Below are 17,549 nucleotides of genomic sequence, written 5' to 3' on the forward strand. Positions count from 1 at the left end.
AGAACTTCCATTGGTGTACTCCTATTGCTTGAGCTTCTAAAACACCTCTCCATTCATCTTTAATGGTATTAGGCTCCATGGTAAGTAGCATAGCATAGAGCCCCTCTTAGAGATGGTTTTATAATTTCTCAGAGTTGTTTCTGGTATAATGCATAAGATTAATAAGTGCTCTTTCCTGAATGGCCTTTTCCAAGCGAATGGCCAACTGTGGTAGTTTTATGTCAGCTTGACTAGACTCTAGTACCTGGTTGCATGGTCAAACACAAGTCTAGATGTTACTGTGAGGGTGTTTGTATTAGATATAATTAACATTTAAATCACCAGGCTTTGAGGGAAACAGCTTACCTTCCATAATGTGGGTGAACCTCATTGAGTCAGGTGAAGGTCTTGAGAGAAAAGACTGAGATCCCCAAAGAAGGAATTCTGCCTCCACAATGCCTTTGACTTAAGACTGAAATGTTGACTCCTGCCACAGTTTCCAGCCTGCCAGCCAGCCCTAAATATCCCATGAGACAGTTCCTTAAAACTTCTCTCACTCTTTCTCCCTCTCTCCTTTCTGCTTCTGGAGAACCCTCACTAATACATATTTTGGTACCAGGAATGATTCTAAAGGAACATAATTTTAAGGATGAATTTTCTGAATTGGTTCTGGGGTTTTGGGAATTAGTTCACCAATATTATTAGTTTTAAACGCAGAAATAACTCTATCTCCAGTAGTAAAGAGAGCACTGATACCGTGGCATCATATGGTAATAGGACACAAAATACCACCACTGGATACTCCTGATCAAATACCTAAAAACAGCAGGTTTCTGAGTGACCATTTATTTGATACCTTAACATATTTTTGCCAAAGTAATGAGTATAATGATATTAGCTGGTTACTCTTACTATGTTAGACAAAGTGGGGAAAGAAAAGGATGAGCTTGGAATTCAAATTTCCATCCCAAGAGCCACATAATGACCTACAACTTTCTGTGACTAACCTGAAAGAAACCCTGGTCTCCTATAGCTACAGATTGCTGAAAACTAGCTCAGATTGCTGAAAACCATACCCAGAGTCTCATCCTGTGAGTGACTGAATTATAATGCAAGTTGAATTCCCACTTTTATAGGATATCTTCTGTTAAAATGAGAGCATTGATTAGGATAGAACAAAATCCTAAAAACTGGAATGAGGAAATATGGGAAGATCCTAATGAAGCTAGGGATGTTTACTTCTAAACTCTGCTGAGTCCTCCTTGCCATTAGAAGCAGGCTTTCTAGAGACTGATGTCAGCAACATGGTGGAATAGGAGGTTCCTTACTTTTCTCCCTCCCACAGATGCAGAAAATAAACATTTCTGCATGGATCAATTCTCTCTGAGAGCCAGAAAGTGGTTGAGTGACTCCTACACATTGGGAAACTGAAAAAATATCCACCTAATGGGTAGGGAAAGCAAAGACTCATGCACAAACTTCATCCTAAGCACAATGTCATACAATTGGGAAATAATCCACAATTCATAACTTCTTCCAGAGGAATGAAGGGTTTGGACCACATATAGAGTTCTGCAACATTTACAGTTTCTGCCAGAGGGTTTGGCTCTTAAATTACCTACTTCAGGGAGTGGAGGGAACTTGGAAGTCATGAGTTTGCCTAGAGAAGAGAGAGCAAAGAGATAGTTTTGAATGAGTGTGCGGGCACTTCTCGTGGCTAGTTATAGGTCCCCAGAATCTAGTTTCTTCCTGGAAGTAGTTTGTTGGCACACTCTTCCAGAAGCTGCCTGATATATATATATACACACACACACACACACACACTACCCAGAGTCACATAGATTCAACACAGTGCTTATCAATATTCCAATTACATTTTTAGAGAAACAGAAAACAAAAATTCGATTACTTCTATAGAATCACAACAGACATCACTGTTGTGATGTCTTTGTAATACAATTGTTTTAAAGCCAAAACAGTCTTTAAAAAGAAAAACAAAGTTACAGGCATCACACTTTCTGGTTTCAAATTGTATTACAGAGCGATTTTAAAATATAAAAATATTTTTTAAAAACAACTATGGTACTGGTATAAAAACAGATATATAGACTGATGGAAGAGAATAGAGGGCCCAGAAATAAACACAACCATATATGTCAACTAATTTTCACAAGGCCATCAAGAAGACACAGTGGGAGAATGGCCATCTCTTTAACAAATAGTGTTGGGAAATCTGAATACTCAAACGCAAAATAATGAAACTGGACCTTATTTTATAACATTCACAAAAAAAAAATGGATTGAAGACCTAAACATAACACCTTTAACTATAAAACTCCTTGAAGAAAACATAAGGGAAAAACTTCTTGATATTGATCTTGGCAATAATTTTTGGATATCTAACCAAGAGCCTGAGACACAAAAGCAAAAGTATACAAGTGGAAGTATAATGAAACTAAAACTTTTCTGGACAAAGGAAACAATGCAGAAAATGAAAAGACAGCAACAGATTCAGAGAAAAAACATTTGTGAATCATATATTGTTAGATAAGCAGTTGATATTCAAAATATGTAAGGAACTCACACACTCAACAGCAAAATAACAATAATAGTCTGATAAAAATGGGAAAAGAACCTAAATAGACACTTTTTGAAATAAGACATACAAATGGTCAACAGGCATATGAAAAGATGCTCAACATCACTAATCATCAGGGAAATGCAAATAAAAACCATAAGTTATCATCACACACCTATTAGAATGGCTGTTATCAAAAAGATAACATGTTGGTGAGGTTATGGAGAAACAGAATCCTTATATACTGTATAGGTGGTGAAAAACAATAGGGAATTTCTTTAAAAAATTAAAAATAGGATTACCATATAACCCAGCAATTCCCCTTCTGGGTACATACCCAAAGGAAATGAAATAAATACCTAGTAAAGATATTTGCATCCCTGTGTCCATGCAACAGTACTCACAATAACCCCAAGATATGAAAACAACATGTTTGTCAGTGGATGTATTGGTAAAGAAATTGTGGTGTTCTCATACAATGGAATATTATTCTTCCTTTTAAAAATGAGATACTACCATTCTCAACAACATGGATGAACCTGGAAGACATGCTAAGTGAAATAAGCCAGGCACATAAAGAAAAATACTGCACGATCTCACATATATGTTGAATCTAAAAAGTCATACTCATGGAAGTAGAAGGTGGAATGGTGGTTACCTGAGGCTGGGGGAAGGGGGAGAAATGGGAAGATGTTACAAAAGGGCACAAAATTTCAGATAGGAGTATTAATTTCTGGAGAGCTACTGTATAGCATCGTCATTATAGTTAATAAAATATTCTGTATACTTGAAAATTGCTAAGAGAGTAGACTTTATTTTTACTACAAAAATTGGTATGTGAGGTGATAATTAACTTGATTTAATCATTCTGCAATATATACATGTATCAAAACACCACTCATACCCCATAAATATATACAATAAAAAAACAGGGCTGGGCGTGGTTGCTGCTCACGCCTGTAATCCCAACACTTTGGGAGGCCGAGGCGGGCGAATCGCAAGGTCAGGAGATTGAGACCATCCTGGCTAACATGGTGAAACCCTGTCTCTACTAAAAACACAAAAAATTAGCCGGGCGTGGTGACCAGCGCCTGTAGTCCCAGCTACTCGGGAGGCTGAGGCGGGAGAATGGCGGGAACCCAGGAGGCAGAGCTTGCAGTGAGCCGAGATGGCGCCACTTCACTCCAGCCTGGGCAACAGAGCGAGACTGCGTCTCTAAAAAAGAAAAGAAAACAAAACAAAACAAAAAAGCTGAAGCAGCCTTTTCATTCCTTCATTCCTGTTGGAAGAGATTAATCCTGCTCTGTCCGAAGAAACTATAATTGCCTCCCTTGAGATACTTACCTTGCAAAACACTTCTGATTCTCCTCAAGACTCAACCCCACCACCCTCTTTTGCCTGTAGACCTATAATTAGACTCAAGTCCTACCAGCCCCCTAAAGATTAAGCACAAAGTTTCACTCATGAGAAGGTGCACTGCATTCCAAAAGAACTACATAATTTTTCTAATTTGTTTAGACAGAAATCAGGGGAATATGTTTGGGAATCAATATTGCATGTATAGGATGAAGATGAAAAGAACAAAGTTAGATCACACCAAATTTATTGATATGGTATAATTTATTTATCACTAAGCAGAGATTGTTGGTTTAATGTTGCAGCATGGAGGTTACAAAGGACTGTAACAGTCAGTTTGGTTGGCTGAAACATGGACCAAAAGGTGGCCTATACTAAGTGAAGCTGAAATGCAGAATTGCCTTGGTTTACTGAAAAGGAAGGGATTCAAAGGCCTAGGAAAATTGGAATGTTAATGTGGATTTATCATTTAAGATCTGCTAACCCAACGAGAATAAAATACCTAGGAATCCAACTTACAAGGGATATAAAGGACCTCTTCAAGGAGAACTACAAACCACTGCTCAGTGAAATAAAAGAGGACACAAACAAATGGAAGAACATACCATGCTCATGGATAGGAAGAATGAATATCGTGATAATGGCCATACTGCCCAAGGTTACTTATAGATTCAATGCCATCCCCATCAAGCTACCAATGAGTTTCTTCACAGAATTGGAAAAAACTGCTTTAAAGTTCATATGGAATGAAAAAAGAGCCCGCATCTCCAAGACTATCCTAAGTCAAAAGAACAAAGCTGGAGGCATCGCGCTACCTGACTTCAAACTATACTACAAGGCTACAGTAACCAAAACAGCATGGTACTGGTACCAAAACAGAGATATAGACCAATGGAACAGAACAGAGTCCTCAGAAATAATACCACATATCTACAGCCATCTGATCTTTGACAAACCTGAGAGAAACAAGAAATGGGGAAAGGATTCCCTATTTAATAAATAGTGCTGGGAAAATTGGCTAGCCATAAGTAGAAAGCTGAAACTGGATCCTTTCCTTACTCCTTATACGAAAATTAATTCAAGATGGATTAGAGACTTAAATGTTAGACCTAATACCATAAAAACCCTAGAGGAAAACCTAGGTAGGACCATTCAGGACATAGGCATGGGCAAAGACTTCATGTCTAAAACACCAAAAGCAATGGCAGCAAAAGCCAAAATTGACAAATGGGATCTCATTAAACTAAAGAGCTTCTGCACAGCAAAAGAAACTACCATTAGAGTGAACAGGCAACCTACAGAATGGGAGAACATTTTTGCAATCTACTCATCTGACAGAGGGCTAATATCGAGAACCTACAAAACACTCAAACAAATTTAAAAGAAAAAAACAAACAACCCCATCAAAAAGTGGGCAAAGGATATGAACAGACATTTCTCAAAAGAAGACATTCATACAGCCAACAGACACATGAAAAAATGCTCATCATCACTGGCCATCAGAGAAATGCAAATCAAAACCACAATGAGATACCATCTCACACCAGTTAGAATGGCGATCATTAAAAAGTCAGGAAACAACAGGTGCTGGAGAGGATGTGGAGAAATAGGAACACTTTTACACTGTTGGTGGGATTGTAAACTAGTTCAACCATTATAGAAAACAGTATGGCGATTCCTCAAGGATCTAGAACTAGATGTACCATATGACCCAGCCATCCCATTACTGGGTATATACCCAAAGGATTATAAATCATGCTGCTATAAAGACACATGCACACGTATGTTTATTGTGGCACTATTCACAATAGCAAATTTGGGTTGACTTGGAATCAACCCAAATGTCCATCAGTGACAGACTGGATTAAGAAAATGTGGCACATACACACCATGGAATACGATGCAGCCATAAAAAAGGATGAGTTTGTGTCCTTTGTAGGGACATGGATGCAGCTGGAAACCATCATTCTTAGCAAACTATCATAAGAACAGAAAACCAAACACCGCATGTTCTCACTCATAGGTGGGAACTGAACAATGAGATCACTTGGACTCAGGAAGGGGAATATCACACACCGGGGCCTATCATGGGGAGGGGTGAGGGGGGAGGGATTGCATTGGGAGTTATACCTGATGTAAATGACGAGTTGATGGGTGCTGACGAGTTGATGGGTGCAGCACAGCAACATGGCACAAGTATACATATGTAACAAACCTGCACGTTATGCACATGTACCCTAGAACTTAAAGTATAATAATAAAAATTAAATAAATAAATAAAAATAAAAAATAATAATCAAATAATGTAATTAAAATAAACCAAATAATTTCATTAAATATAAATTTAATATTTGGACAATATCCTCAAAAAAAAAAAAAAAAAAAAAAGATCTGCTAACCCATCTTAGGAGGGTCCAGAGGACATACCTTTCACCACAACTGTGAGAAATGTGAAGACAGCCCAAGCATTCTCAAACAGCCCTGTGGTTGCTCTTCTCTATTGGTCAGAAATCACACTGGATGTTGCTGCTACTGAATTGGGAATCTTAGATGCAATAGGAATAATTGGGTCTCAGAGGCCAAGTAGTGGTGTTTAAACATCTGAAACAACAGTGTTACAACAGTTACCACAATGGAAATCAGAGTCAAAGTAGAAATCAGAATAGTCTGGCTTGAGTTATCTATGGCATTGACTAGTTGATCATTGTGTTTACTGAAGTGACATAAATGGTCAATCTGCTAAATTCCTTCTTAATCTGTATAAGCAGAAGAGTTCTAGATCAAGTGGACAAAAGTCTAATTTAAATAATAAAAACACAGTCATGGCCTCTCAGTCAATTCCCAGACTTGATCAAGTTTACAGACTCAGGACCCCTTGAAGGAAGGGTACCCTTGAGGAAGGACCCAGTATACTGCCAAAAATTTATACCTTTAATTTTTCTCCCAGCCTTCCTCAAAGGGACCTATGGCCTTTTTGCTGGGGCTACTATGCAACATATAAAAGAAAATAAGATTTTTAAAGGATTAATGGACAGTGCCTCTGAACTGACACTAATTCCAAAAGGTCAAAAATGTCATGATGGTCCACTGGAAAGGAAGCTATGGAGGGCAAGTGATCAATGGAATTTTAGCACAGATCTGTCTCACAATGGATCCAGTGGGAGCTGAACTCATCCTCTTGTCATTTCCCCAGTTCGTGAATGTATAATTGAATAAATATACTCATCAACTTGCAGAATTTTCACATTGGTTTCCTGACCTGTGGAGTAAGGTCCATTATGGTAGAAGAGGCCAATTAGAAGCTACTAGAACTGCTTCTACCTAGGAAAATTGTAAACCAAAAGCAATATTACATTCCCAGAGAGATCTGGAAGATTAGTGACTTCATCAAGGACTCGAGAAATGAAGAGGTTGTGATTTCAACCACACCCTTCAACTCACCTATTTGGCCTGTTCAGAAAACAGATGGATCTCAGGGAATAACAGTGGATTATCATAAATTTAAATAGACGGTGATTCTAATTATAGATACTGTACTAAATAATGATTTCATTGCTTGAGCAAATTAACATATCCCCTGGTAATTGGTATGCAAATACTGATCTGGAAAATTGCTTCATTTTCTGCTTTCCTATAGTGAAGAAGCAGTTTTCTTTTAGCTGGAAAGTCTAACAATGCATCTTGACTGTCCTACCTTGAGGGTAAATTAGTTCTCCCCCTCTATATCATAATTTAGTTTGCCAGGAACTTGAAAGCCTTTCTGCAAGATATCATACGTGTTTGCTACATTGATGATATGCTGACTGGACCTCTTGGGTAAAAAGTAGTCTAGATATATTAGTAAGATATTTGCATGTCAGGAGGTGGGACATGAATTCAAAAAATTTAGGGGCCTTCTACATCATGAAATTTTTAGAAGTCTAGTGGAATGGGACATGTCAAGATATTCCTTCTGAAATAAGGAAAAATTGTTGCATCTGGCCTCTCCTACCAAAAAACAGTTATAATGCCTATTTGACCTCTCTGTATATTAAGGCAACATATTCCTTATTTGGACGTGCTACTGTGGCTCACTTACTGAGTGACCTGGAAATCTGTTAGTTTTGAGTGGGACCAAGAACAAGAGAAGTTTCTGTAACAGGTACAGGGTGCTCTTCCACTTGGAAAACATGATCCTACAGATCCAGTGGTGCTGGAAGTGACAGTAGCAGATAGGGATGCTCTTTAGAGCCCTTGGCAAGTTCCTATAGGTGAATAACAGTGCAGGCCCCTTGGAGCAAAGCCATCTCATTCTCTGCAAATAATTATCCTTTTTGCATAACAGTTCTTTGCCTGCTATTGGGTGTTAGTAGAAACTGAACACTTAACCATGGACCACCAAGTTGCCAAGCAATCTGAGCTGCCCACCATGAACTGGGTGTTATCTGACCCTCCAAATAGTTTGGCATGCAGGTAGTACTCCATCATCAAATAGAAGTGGTGTACATGAGACAGTGCTCAAGCAGGCTCTGAAGACACAAGTAAAATATATGATGTAGCCAAATACCCATGGTCTCCACTTCTGCTACATTACCTCCTCTCTCCCAGCCTACTCTCTTCAGTACCCCTTTCAGCAATATGAGGTTAAAACCAGGTACTATGAATACTCTCTTGATTTTTGGTTCTTGTGATGGTGCTTTTTTGTGTTGTTAGTTGTTAAAATTTGATGTTTCTGTAAGGGGGATCAATAGTGTAGACTTCCATCAGCCATCTTGCTCTAATCCTGCCAGGCTCTTTTCAACCACCAGATCTTGCATGAACTAATACTAATAGAGTAACAACTCACTCATTACTGTGGAGAGGACACCAAGCCATTCATGACAAATTTTATCCCATAGCCAAAACACCTCCCACTGGGCACATATCCAACATTGGTGATCAAGTGTCAACATGAGATTTGGAGGGGAGACATATGCAAACCATATTACTTTTCCATTGAATTTTTGTTCAGCCACTGTTCTGGGGGTTGTAAGAGATATGATATGTTCATACTATATTTTGCTTTTTACCTAATATTTATACACTGGTCATGTTAAATGTGATTCTTTGTCCAAATGAGATATATTTCAGGGAGCCAAGTGGTATAAAATGTGTTTTTCTAAACTATTGATTGTATTTTCTGCCTTGGCTTCTTTTAGAAGAAATTTAAAAACCAAAATAGAACAACTATCTATTCCTTTACAAATTTATTTGTGAAGTGGACGCAGAGCAAGATGGCTGAATAGAATGCTCCAGCAGTCATCCTCCTCTTCTCCCTGCAGGAATATCAAATTGAACAACTATCCATACAAGAGAGCACCTTCATAGAACCAAAAAGTCAGCTGTCTGAAGAAGGATGGGTACAAGCAAGTCCAGACTGCAAAAACTAGCATAAATACCTAAACTTTGCAATGCCCAGACATTAACAAATGTCCACAGGCATCAAGAATATATAGGAAAATATAACCTCCCCAAACTGATTGAATAAGGTATCAGTAACCAGTTCTGGCAAAACAGAGATATGTGACCTTTTAGAGAATTTAAATGGCTGTTTTGAGGAAGCTGAATGATCTTCAAGATAACATAGAGAAGGAATACAGAAATTTATCAGAGAAATTTAACAAAGAGATTGAAGTAATAACTTTAGAAACACCCAGAAATTCTGGAGTTGAGAAATTCAACGGACATATACAAAAATGCATAAGAGTATCTTAACAGCAGAAGTGATCAAGTAGAAGAAAGGATTACTGACTCAAAGACAGGCTTTTGAAAATACAGAGAAGAAAAAAAATGGAAAAGAATGCAGTATGCTTACAAGATTGTATGGCTATTTAAATAACATTATTTAAATTTACAAGTATGTATTTAATACTTGTATTTAACATTACAAGTATAGCTATTTAAATAACATTAATTCCTTTCTTTCATCAGTATTCTGTATTTTTCCTTGTAGAGATCTTTCTCCTCCTTGGTTAAATATATTCCTAAGTATTTTATTTGTAGCTATTGTAAATGGGATTACCTTCTTGATTTGATTCTCAGCTTGTTAAGGTATACAGAAATGCCAGTAATTTTTGTGCATTGGTTTTGTATCCTGAAACTTTACTGAATTTGTTTATGAAATCTAAGAGTTTTGGAGAAGTCTTTAGGTTTTTCTAGATATTAGATCATATTATCAGTGAACAAAGATCATTTGACTTCCTGTTTTCCTATTTTGATGTCTTTTATATTTTTCTCTTGCCTGACTGCTCTGCGTAGGACTTCCAGTATTATGTTGAATAGGAGTGGTGAAAGTGGGCATCCTTGTTCCACTTCTTAGAAGACTGCTTTTAACTTTTCTGTGTTCAGTATGATGTTGGCTGTGGGTTTGTCATATCTGTCCTTTATTATTTTGAGGTATGTTTCTTCTATACCTAGTTGATTGAAGATTTTTATCCTGAAGAAATGCTGAACTTTATCAAATACCATTTTTGCGTATGTTGAGATTATCAAAAGGGCTTTATTTTTAATTCTGTTTATGTGTTGAATCACATTTATTTATTTTCATATATTGAACCGTCCTTGAATCCATGGAATAAACCCCACTTAATCATGGTATATTATATTTTGATGTGCTATTGGATTTAGTTTGCTAGCATTTTGTTGAAGATTTTTTCAACTATAATCAGCAGGGATTTGGGTCTGTAGTTTTTTGTGTGTCCCTGTTCAGCTTTGGTATTAGGGTGGCTTCATAGAATGAATTATAGAGGATTCTCTCTTTTTTTATAATTTTTGGAACGGTTTCAACAGGGTTGGTACCAGTTCCTCTTTGCACATTTGGTAGAATTTGGCTGTCAATCCATCTAGTTCTGTGGTTTTATTTTTTTAATTGGGAGATTTTTATTACTAGTTCAATCTTACTACTCCTTATTGGTCTGTTCAGGATTTCTGTTTCTTCCTGCTTCAATCATGGAAAGTTGTATGTTTCCAGAAATTTATCCATTTCCTCTAGGTTTTTCTCTTTTTGAGTGTATAGTTATTCATGTACTCTGATAATCTTTTTAAATTTCTGTGGTATCAGTTCTTATGTCTCCTTTTTCATATCTGATTATGTTTACTTGGATTTTTTTTCTTGGTTAATCTAGATAGTGATATATCAATTTTTAAAACTCTTTTCAGGGAACCGAGTTTTCATTTTGTTGATCCATTGTATTATTATTATTTCTTTTTAAAATTATACTTTAAGTTCTGGGATACATGTGCAGAATGTGCAGGTTTGTTACACAGGTATACATGTGCCATGGTGGTTTGCTGCACCCATCAACCCGTCATCTACATTAGGTATTTCCCTAATGATTTCCCTCCCTGAGCCCCCCAGTCCTCAACAGGTCCCAGTGTGTGATGTTCCCCTCCCTGTGTCCATGTTTTCTCATTGTTCAACTCCCACTTATGATGAGAACATGCAGTGTTTGTTTTTCTGCTCCTATGTTAGTTTGCTGAGAATGATGGTTTCCAGCTTCATCCATGTACCTGCAAAGGACATGAACTCATCCTTTTTATGGCTGCATAGTATTCCATGGTATATATGTGCCACATTTTATTTTATCCGGTCTATCATTGATGGGCATTTGGGTTTGTTCCTAGTCTTTGCTATTGTGAACAGTGCTGCAGTAAACATACATGTGCATGTGTCTTTACAGTAGAATGATTTATAATCCTTTGGCTATGTACCCAGTAATGGGATTGCTGGATCAAATGGTATTTCTGGTTCTAGATCCTTGAGGAATCACCACCCTGTCTTCCAGACTGGTTGAACTAATTTACATTGTATTATTTTTAAGTCTCAGTTCATTTAGTTCTGCTCTTATCTTTGTTATTTCTTTCCTTCTGCTAGTTTTAGGTTTGGTTTGTTCTTGTGTTTCTACATCCTTCAGGAGCAGAGTAGGGTTGTTAACTTGTGATATTTATTTTTATTTGATGTAGGCATTTAACGTTAAAAACCTCTGTCTTAGCACTGCTTTTGCTGTATTCAAGAGGTTTTGGTATATTGTATCTCCATTTTCACTTGTTTCAGACAATTTTTAAATTTCCGTCTTAATTTCATTATTGACCCAAATATCATTCAGGAGCATGTTGTTTAATTTCCATGTATTTGTATAGTTTCAAGAATTCCTCTTGAAATTGATTTCTAGTTTTATTCCTTTTGGTCTGAGAAGATACTTGATAAGATTTTGATTTTATAAAATTTATCAAGATTTGTTTTGTGGCCTATTATATGGTCTGTCTTGGAGAATGTTCCATGTGCTGATGAGAAGAATGTATATTCTGAAGATCTTGGGTAGAATTTACTATAGACGCCCATTAAGTTTATTTGTTTTAGCATGTCATTTAAGTCTATTGTTTCTCTGTTGACTTTTTGTCTCAAAATCTTTTAAGTATTATCAGTGGTCTATTGAAGTCCCACTATTATTGTTTTGCTATCTTATTTCTTATGTATAGTAGTAATAGTTTTATGACTCTACGAGCTCCAGTGTTTGGTACATATAAATTTAGGATTGTAATATCTGCTTGTTGAATTGATCTTTTTATCATTATATAGTTACCATCGTTGTCTTTTTTCTTTTTACAGTTGTTGCTTTTAAGTATTTTGTCTGATATAAGAATAGCTACTCTTGCTCACTTTTGGTTTCCAGTTGTGTACAATACCTTTTTAATCCCTTTTCCTTGAGTTTATATGAATCCTTCTGTGTTAGATGAGTCTACTGAATACAGCAGAGATTTGGGTTGTGATTTTTTTATCCATTCTGCCATTGTGAATATTTTAAGTGGATCATTTAGGCCATTTACATTCAATGTTAATATTAAGATGTGAGGTACTGTTTTCTTCATCATGTTAAGTGTTACCTAATTTTTTTAACTGTGTTTTTATTTTATAGGTCCTGTGAGTTTTAAGCTTTCAAGAAATTATATTTTGGTACCTATTGGGCTTTTGTTTCAAGGTTTAGAATTCTTTTAGTATTTCTTGTAGTGCTGCTTTGGTAGTGACAAATTTCCTCAGCATTTGTCTGAAAATGACTTTATTTCTTCTTCATTTATAAAACTTAGTTTTGCAGAATACAAAATTCTTGGCTGACAGTTATTCTGTTTAAGGAGGGTGAAACTTACTTTTGCAGGATACAATATTCTTGGCTGACAGTTATTCTGTTTAAGGAGGTTGAAGAGTGTTCCCCAATCCAATATGACTAATATGGTTACTGCTGAGAAATCTGCTGTTAGTCTGATAGTTTTTTTCTTTTTAGGTTACCTGATGCTTTTGTCTTACTGCTTTTAGAATTCTTTCTAACTGCCCAGTGAAGTTGCCACATTCCAGGGTGCCGTTGCGGCATGTCTGCAAGGTGATGTGACCTGTCCTCAAGTTTTCCAGCAGTGGATACCAGCACCAGCTTTAATGGGGATGGCAGGAGAGTGACATACACTCTGTGAAAGTTCTTGGTTATTGGTAGCCTCAGTGTGTTGGCTTTTTTGAACACCAGTTAAGAGTAGTAATGAACTGGTCCCACAGACAGAATAAGGACCTCCTGGTAGCAGAGTGGTGCAGGCAGTAGTGATAGCTGAGATCATGCAGCTATTTTCTCCTTCCTAGGTGCAGTGCTATTCTACCAGGAGATACTGTAGTGGATTGTGTTGGTTGGCCTCCAGCCAGATGGCGGCGCTTCCAACTGTGGGAGTAGCAGTGGGATTTCTGCTTGCCTTATGTTGTCCAGGGTGAGGTACTCTGGTTTCACAGGGCAATGGGCAGGGCCATGTCGGTTTCAAGAGATTCTATCCTTTGTGTTAAGCCAGGGTAGGTGACAGGGCAAAGCCAGGTGGAAACTGGGTCTGCTGGGTTTGTACTCTGAGTCTCCTTGTGCAGAGCAAGCAGCAACCCCAGTGGGTGTTGAGGGATGGTAGTGGGTCTCAGGCCACTGGGTTGTATGTACCATAGGGGAGCATTGCTGCTTCTGCTATGCAGAAGAGTTTGTGCACGGAGTGGGGAGTAGCAGGCAGTGGTAAGCCCCACATAGTTCCCACTCATTTGGTGAGGCAGATCCACTCCCACAGTGTTCTACTGGCAGCAGAAAGCTGAGTTCCAGTCAGTCTATAATCAGAACTCACAGCTACTGGGAGTCATAAGTTTTCCACAGGGAAATCGCAACCATGGCTTTTAGGCCACACTCCTCCCTGTTCACTGCAAAGCCAGACACCCAGCTCCTGCATCCATAGTTACTACACTCAGGACTCCTGTACTCAAAGTCTGCTTTCCACTCTCCCCAACCATGGCCCTAGCCAAGAGAGTTTGTCTTATATTGTGAAACCCTGTTGGGAGCTTCTTTCAACCTGTGACCAACACCTGAACTTTTTGGCTATCCTCTGCAGGGTTCCCTGTTAAGATCAGTAAGGAATGGCTGCCCTTGGTCTGCACTGGAATCTGGGAGTGCATGCAAGGATCTTCCCACTGCTGCTCCTACTTTTATATTCCATTACCCTCCCCAAGTCAGTTCCTGCACTGGGTGAGATTAGGGCCTTCCCAGGTGATGTGGACTTTGAGGATCCCTGGTGGGGGTGTGTATGCCAGAGGCAAACTTCCCACCTCTTACATTCTGGGGACTTGGAGCCCTTCACCTGACTCAGTGTAGGCTGCAGCCTTTTGTTTCCTTCAAAGAGTCCATAGATTCTTTTGGTTTTCCTGTTCAGGTTCGGCATCACTTCTTGAAAAAAAAGTTCACAGTGTCAGTCTCATTATCCCATCTTCTCTTGATCTCCAGGGTTTCTGCTGAGAAATCAACTGAAAGTTGTATTAAGACTTCATTAATTTTGATATGTTTCTTTTCTCTTGCTACTTTTAATATTCTGTCCTTAACTTTTTAATTGGATTATGATGTGGCTTGATGATGACATTTTGGCTTGAATTTGACTGGTGACCTGAGCTTCCTATACCTGGATGCTGTTTTCTGTCTCCATGTTTGGGATAATTTCAGTCATTATTTCCTTAAATATGATTGCTAGGCCTTTTTCTCTCTTCTGTCATTTCGCAACTCCTATTATGCTGAGGTTAGCTTATTTGATGTTGTCTCATAGTTCTGATAGGCCTTGTTCATTGTTTTTCATTCACTTTTCTTTTTGCTCCTCTAATTGTATAATTTCATATGTTCTGTCTTTGAGTTCACTGATTTTTTTTTCCTGTTTAAATCTGCTGTTAAGCTTTCTTTGAATTTTTTTTTTTCAGTTGGAATCATTTTTAATATTTAAATACAAAAAGTGAGCACTGACTTCTGTTTTTTTAGACACACACACAGGTCTAACAACCAAACTCTGCAGGGGAAATGAATTCCTGATCTGTCTTCCAGTCCCCATTCTGTGGCTGAAGCTGCAGCCAGCCTCCCTCCTCTCATACCTAGGGATTCAGAGTGGCCACTTTACACTACAGGTGTAATGCATTTTGTCTTTCACATTGCGTGCATGTCCCTCCCCAACAGCTCCATTCTTTAAAAAAAAAATTAAAAAATATAAAAGGCAGTCGTTAATGGTCAGGGGCACATCCCTCCCACTGGCATCAGTCCCTGCCCACAAGGGGAAAGTGACATCTTCCAGTTAGGAGCAATTTGGTGAAAGGAGTGGGGTGGCCAGAGCAGGAATAACCATCTGCATGGCTGCACTCTGGTATCAGAGTGAAGACAGAAGTAAGGATAGTGTGGAGGGCACAGTTGCAAGTTGAGTCTTCTCATGAGACAATGTGGGGAGAATTCTCCCCACTAGGTTTCGATAGATCAATGTGCCAAAGTTAAAAAAAAAAAAAATCCAAATAATCAGCGGTTCAAACACTTGAATTTCAAACTTATCCCACCGAGACAGCTCAAACAGCAGTAACTTCTCAGTCTCAAAGACAATGGGAAGAACCAGGATCATAAAGGAAGTGGTCCCAATCCACAAGGCTGCCCTGGAAAACCTGTGCATTTTTTGAGCCACAAAGAGGGAAAGATCAAAAGTGGCTCCGGCTGCGGACCAGACCCTCTCCGGAAACATCTCCGTCAGGTCCCATAGTCTCTCCGACAGCGTCTCATCTAGCTCCTCATCGTCGTCCTCCTCCAGCTCCTCCTCAGGCTTCTCCGCGTCGCCTTTCAGGAGCAATTCTTCCGGGGAATGGGGTTCCCGGGCACCGGCAGCAGCAACGGCGGCAGCCATGACTGTAGGGGCGCTTTCTTTGAATTTTTTAGTTCAATTTACATATTCTTTATTTTGAGAGTTTCTCTTTGGTCTTAAAAAATTGTTTCTATTTCTTGGTTAAATTTCTAACTTTGTTCCTGAATTGTTTTCCAAGTTTCATTTAGTTTTCTATCTGTATTTTTTTGTAATTCCTTTAACTTTTAAAATAAGATTATTCTGAATTATTTGTCAATCATTTTATAGATCTTCAGTTTTTCTGAATCCATTACTGAAAGTTTTTTGCTCTTTTTTGGTGGTGTCATATTTTCCTGAGTTTTTACAAGTCTTGCATTTTTATGTTGATGTCTGCACATTGAGCTTTTGCAGGTGTTTTTGACAGTGTTAGGCCTTTACTGCTTAATATTAGAACTTAATCACTGGTCTGCTCTTGCTTCTCAGTCTGGGCAAGACTTAGAGTGAGAACTGGAAATTAAATGGTGCACTGGAAATAAATCACTGCCCTGTTGTTTTCCAGTCTGTGGAAGACTTATAGTGAGCCCTGTAACTTCAACACTGCTTCAGAACTATGTTGCTGCCCTGCCATTGTTCTTCAGTTACAAAAACTATTAATAGAAATAGTTTGTATTTTTGAGTGAGCACCAGAACTTAAATGCCAAACATGTAGATGTTTCCAGGTCAGGAGAAGGCTTCACATGAATATGTGGACTTTGTGGGAAATCCAGCCAGGAATTTGGTCCTTCCTGTGTATTGTGTCTTCTTCAGGACTGTGGGCCATCCACTTTACTCAATGTGATATCTTCACTAATTGGAGCACAGAACGCCTACAAAAATTCACATGCCAGTCAATGTAATTAGAACCTTCCCTTTTTGACCACAGTTCATCCCAGGTGGTTCAGTCCTCCCAGCAATTTAAATGTTCCATGAGACAAGACTGGAGTGAGCTTCCTGTGAAGATTCTATAACCAGCTGGGAGATTGAACATTCACCTCCAATTTCCTCCTCCCACCCTGGGAACCATGTGTCTAGGGAAATTCTGTGAGTGGTGTTAGGTCTGCTTTAAAGTGATTATTCATCTTACCAGTATCAGGTTTTCTTGATTCTGTGTCTCCTAGAAGTTTCTCCACTTCTCCCTTGAATTTTGGTGAATTCAGGGTAGTATTCTTGTCTTTGAATAATTTCTAGTTGTATTTTTTTTCTAGGGGAAGTGATGCTGGGAGATGTTCTATTCTGCCATCTTACTTACATCACTCTGTGATTTTCCTGGTTATTTATCTTTTAGGTTTCTTTGTGATTGTTGCAGTTTCTGTGCTTGCTTCTCATGCTGGTTGGATTATTATTAATTTTTGAATGGGACCTTCTAAATAGTAAAGTGATTAGTGGAATGTATATGTGGGGTAGATTGACGGAGGACGAGATTTTGTGGGAAAATTGATAG

General features: G+C 38.3%; 2 protein-coding genes across 23 annotated transcripts in view; one reads left to right on the plus strand and one right to left on the minus strand.

Annotated features, from left to right (window-relative positions):
- Window positions 1-17,549, plus strand: part of CCDC7 (coiled-coil domain containing 7) — a 440,951-nt gene that overhangs the window by 330,685 nt on the left and 92,717 nt on the right. The window lies entirely within an intron of this gene.
- On the minus strand, window positions 14,607-16,137 carry LOC126962960 (mitochondrial import receptor subunit TOM22 homolog). The gene is made up of 2 exons (XM_050804722.1): window positions 15,795-16,137; window positions 14,607-14,658 (listed from the first exon to the last, which is right to left on the minus strand). The coding sequence occupies exons 1-2, from the start codon at window positions 16,130-16,132 to the stop codon at window positions 14,607-14,609; spliced, it is 390 nt and encodes a 129-aa protein (XP_050660679.1). The 5' UTR covers window positions 16,133-16,137.

The sequence above is a fragment of the Macaca thibetana genome, chromosome 9, assembly GCF_024542745.1.
Source record: "Macaca thibetana thibetana isolate TM-01 chromosome 9, ASM2454274v1, whole genome shotgun sequence".
NCBI lineage: Eukaryota > Metazoa > Chordata > Mammalia > Primates > Cercopithecidae > Macaca > Macaca thibetana.

Excerpts from the sequence above, each read along its gene's own strand:
- LOC126962960 (XM_050804722.1), bottom strand. The coding sequence starts at position 16,132 with ATGGCTGCCGCCGTTGCTGCTGCCGGTGCCCGGGAACCCCATTCCCCG. Across the intron at positions 14,659-15,794 it reads CTGCTGTTTGAGCTGTCTCG|AAGTGATGCCGAACCTGAAC; the intron begins GTGGGATAAGTT and ends TTTTTTTTCAAG.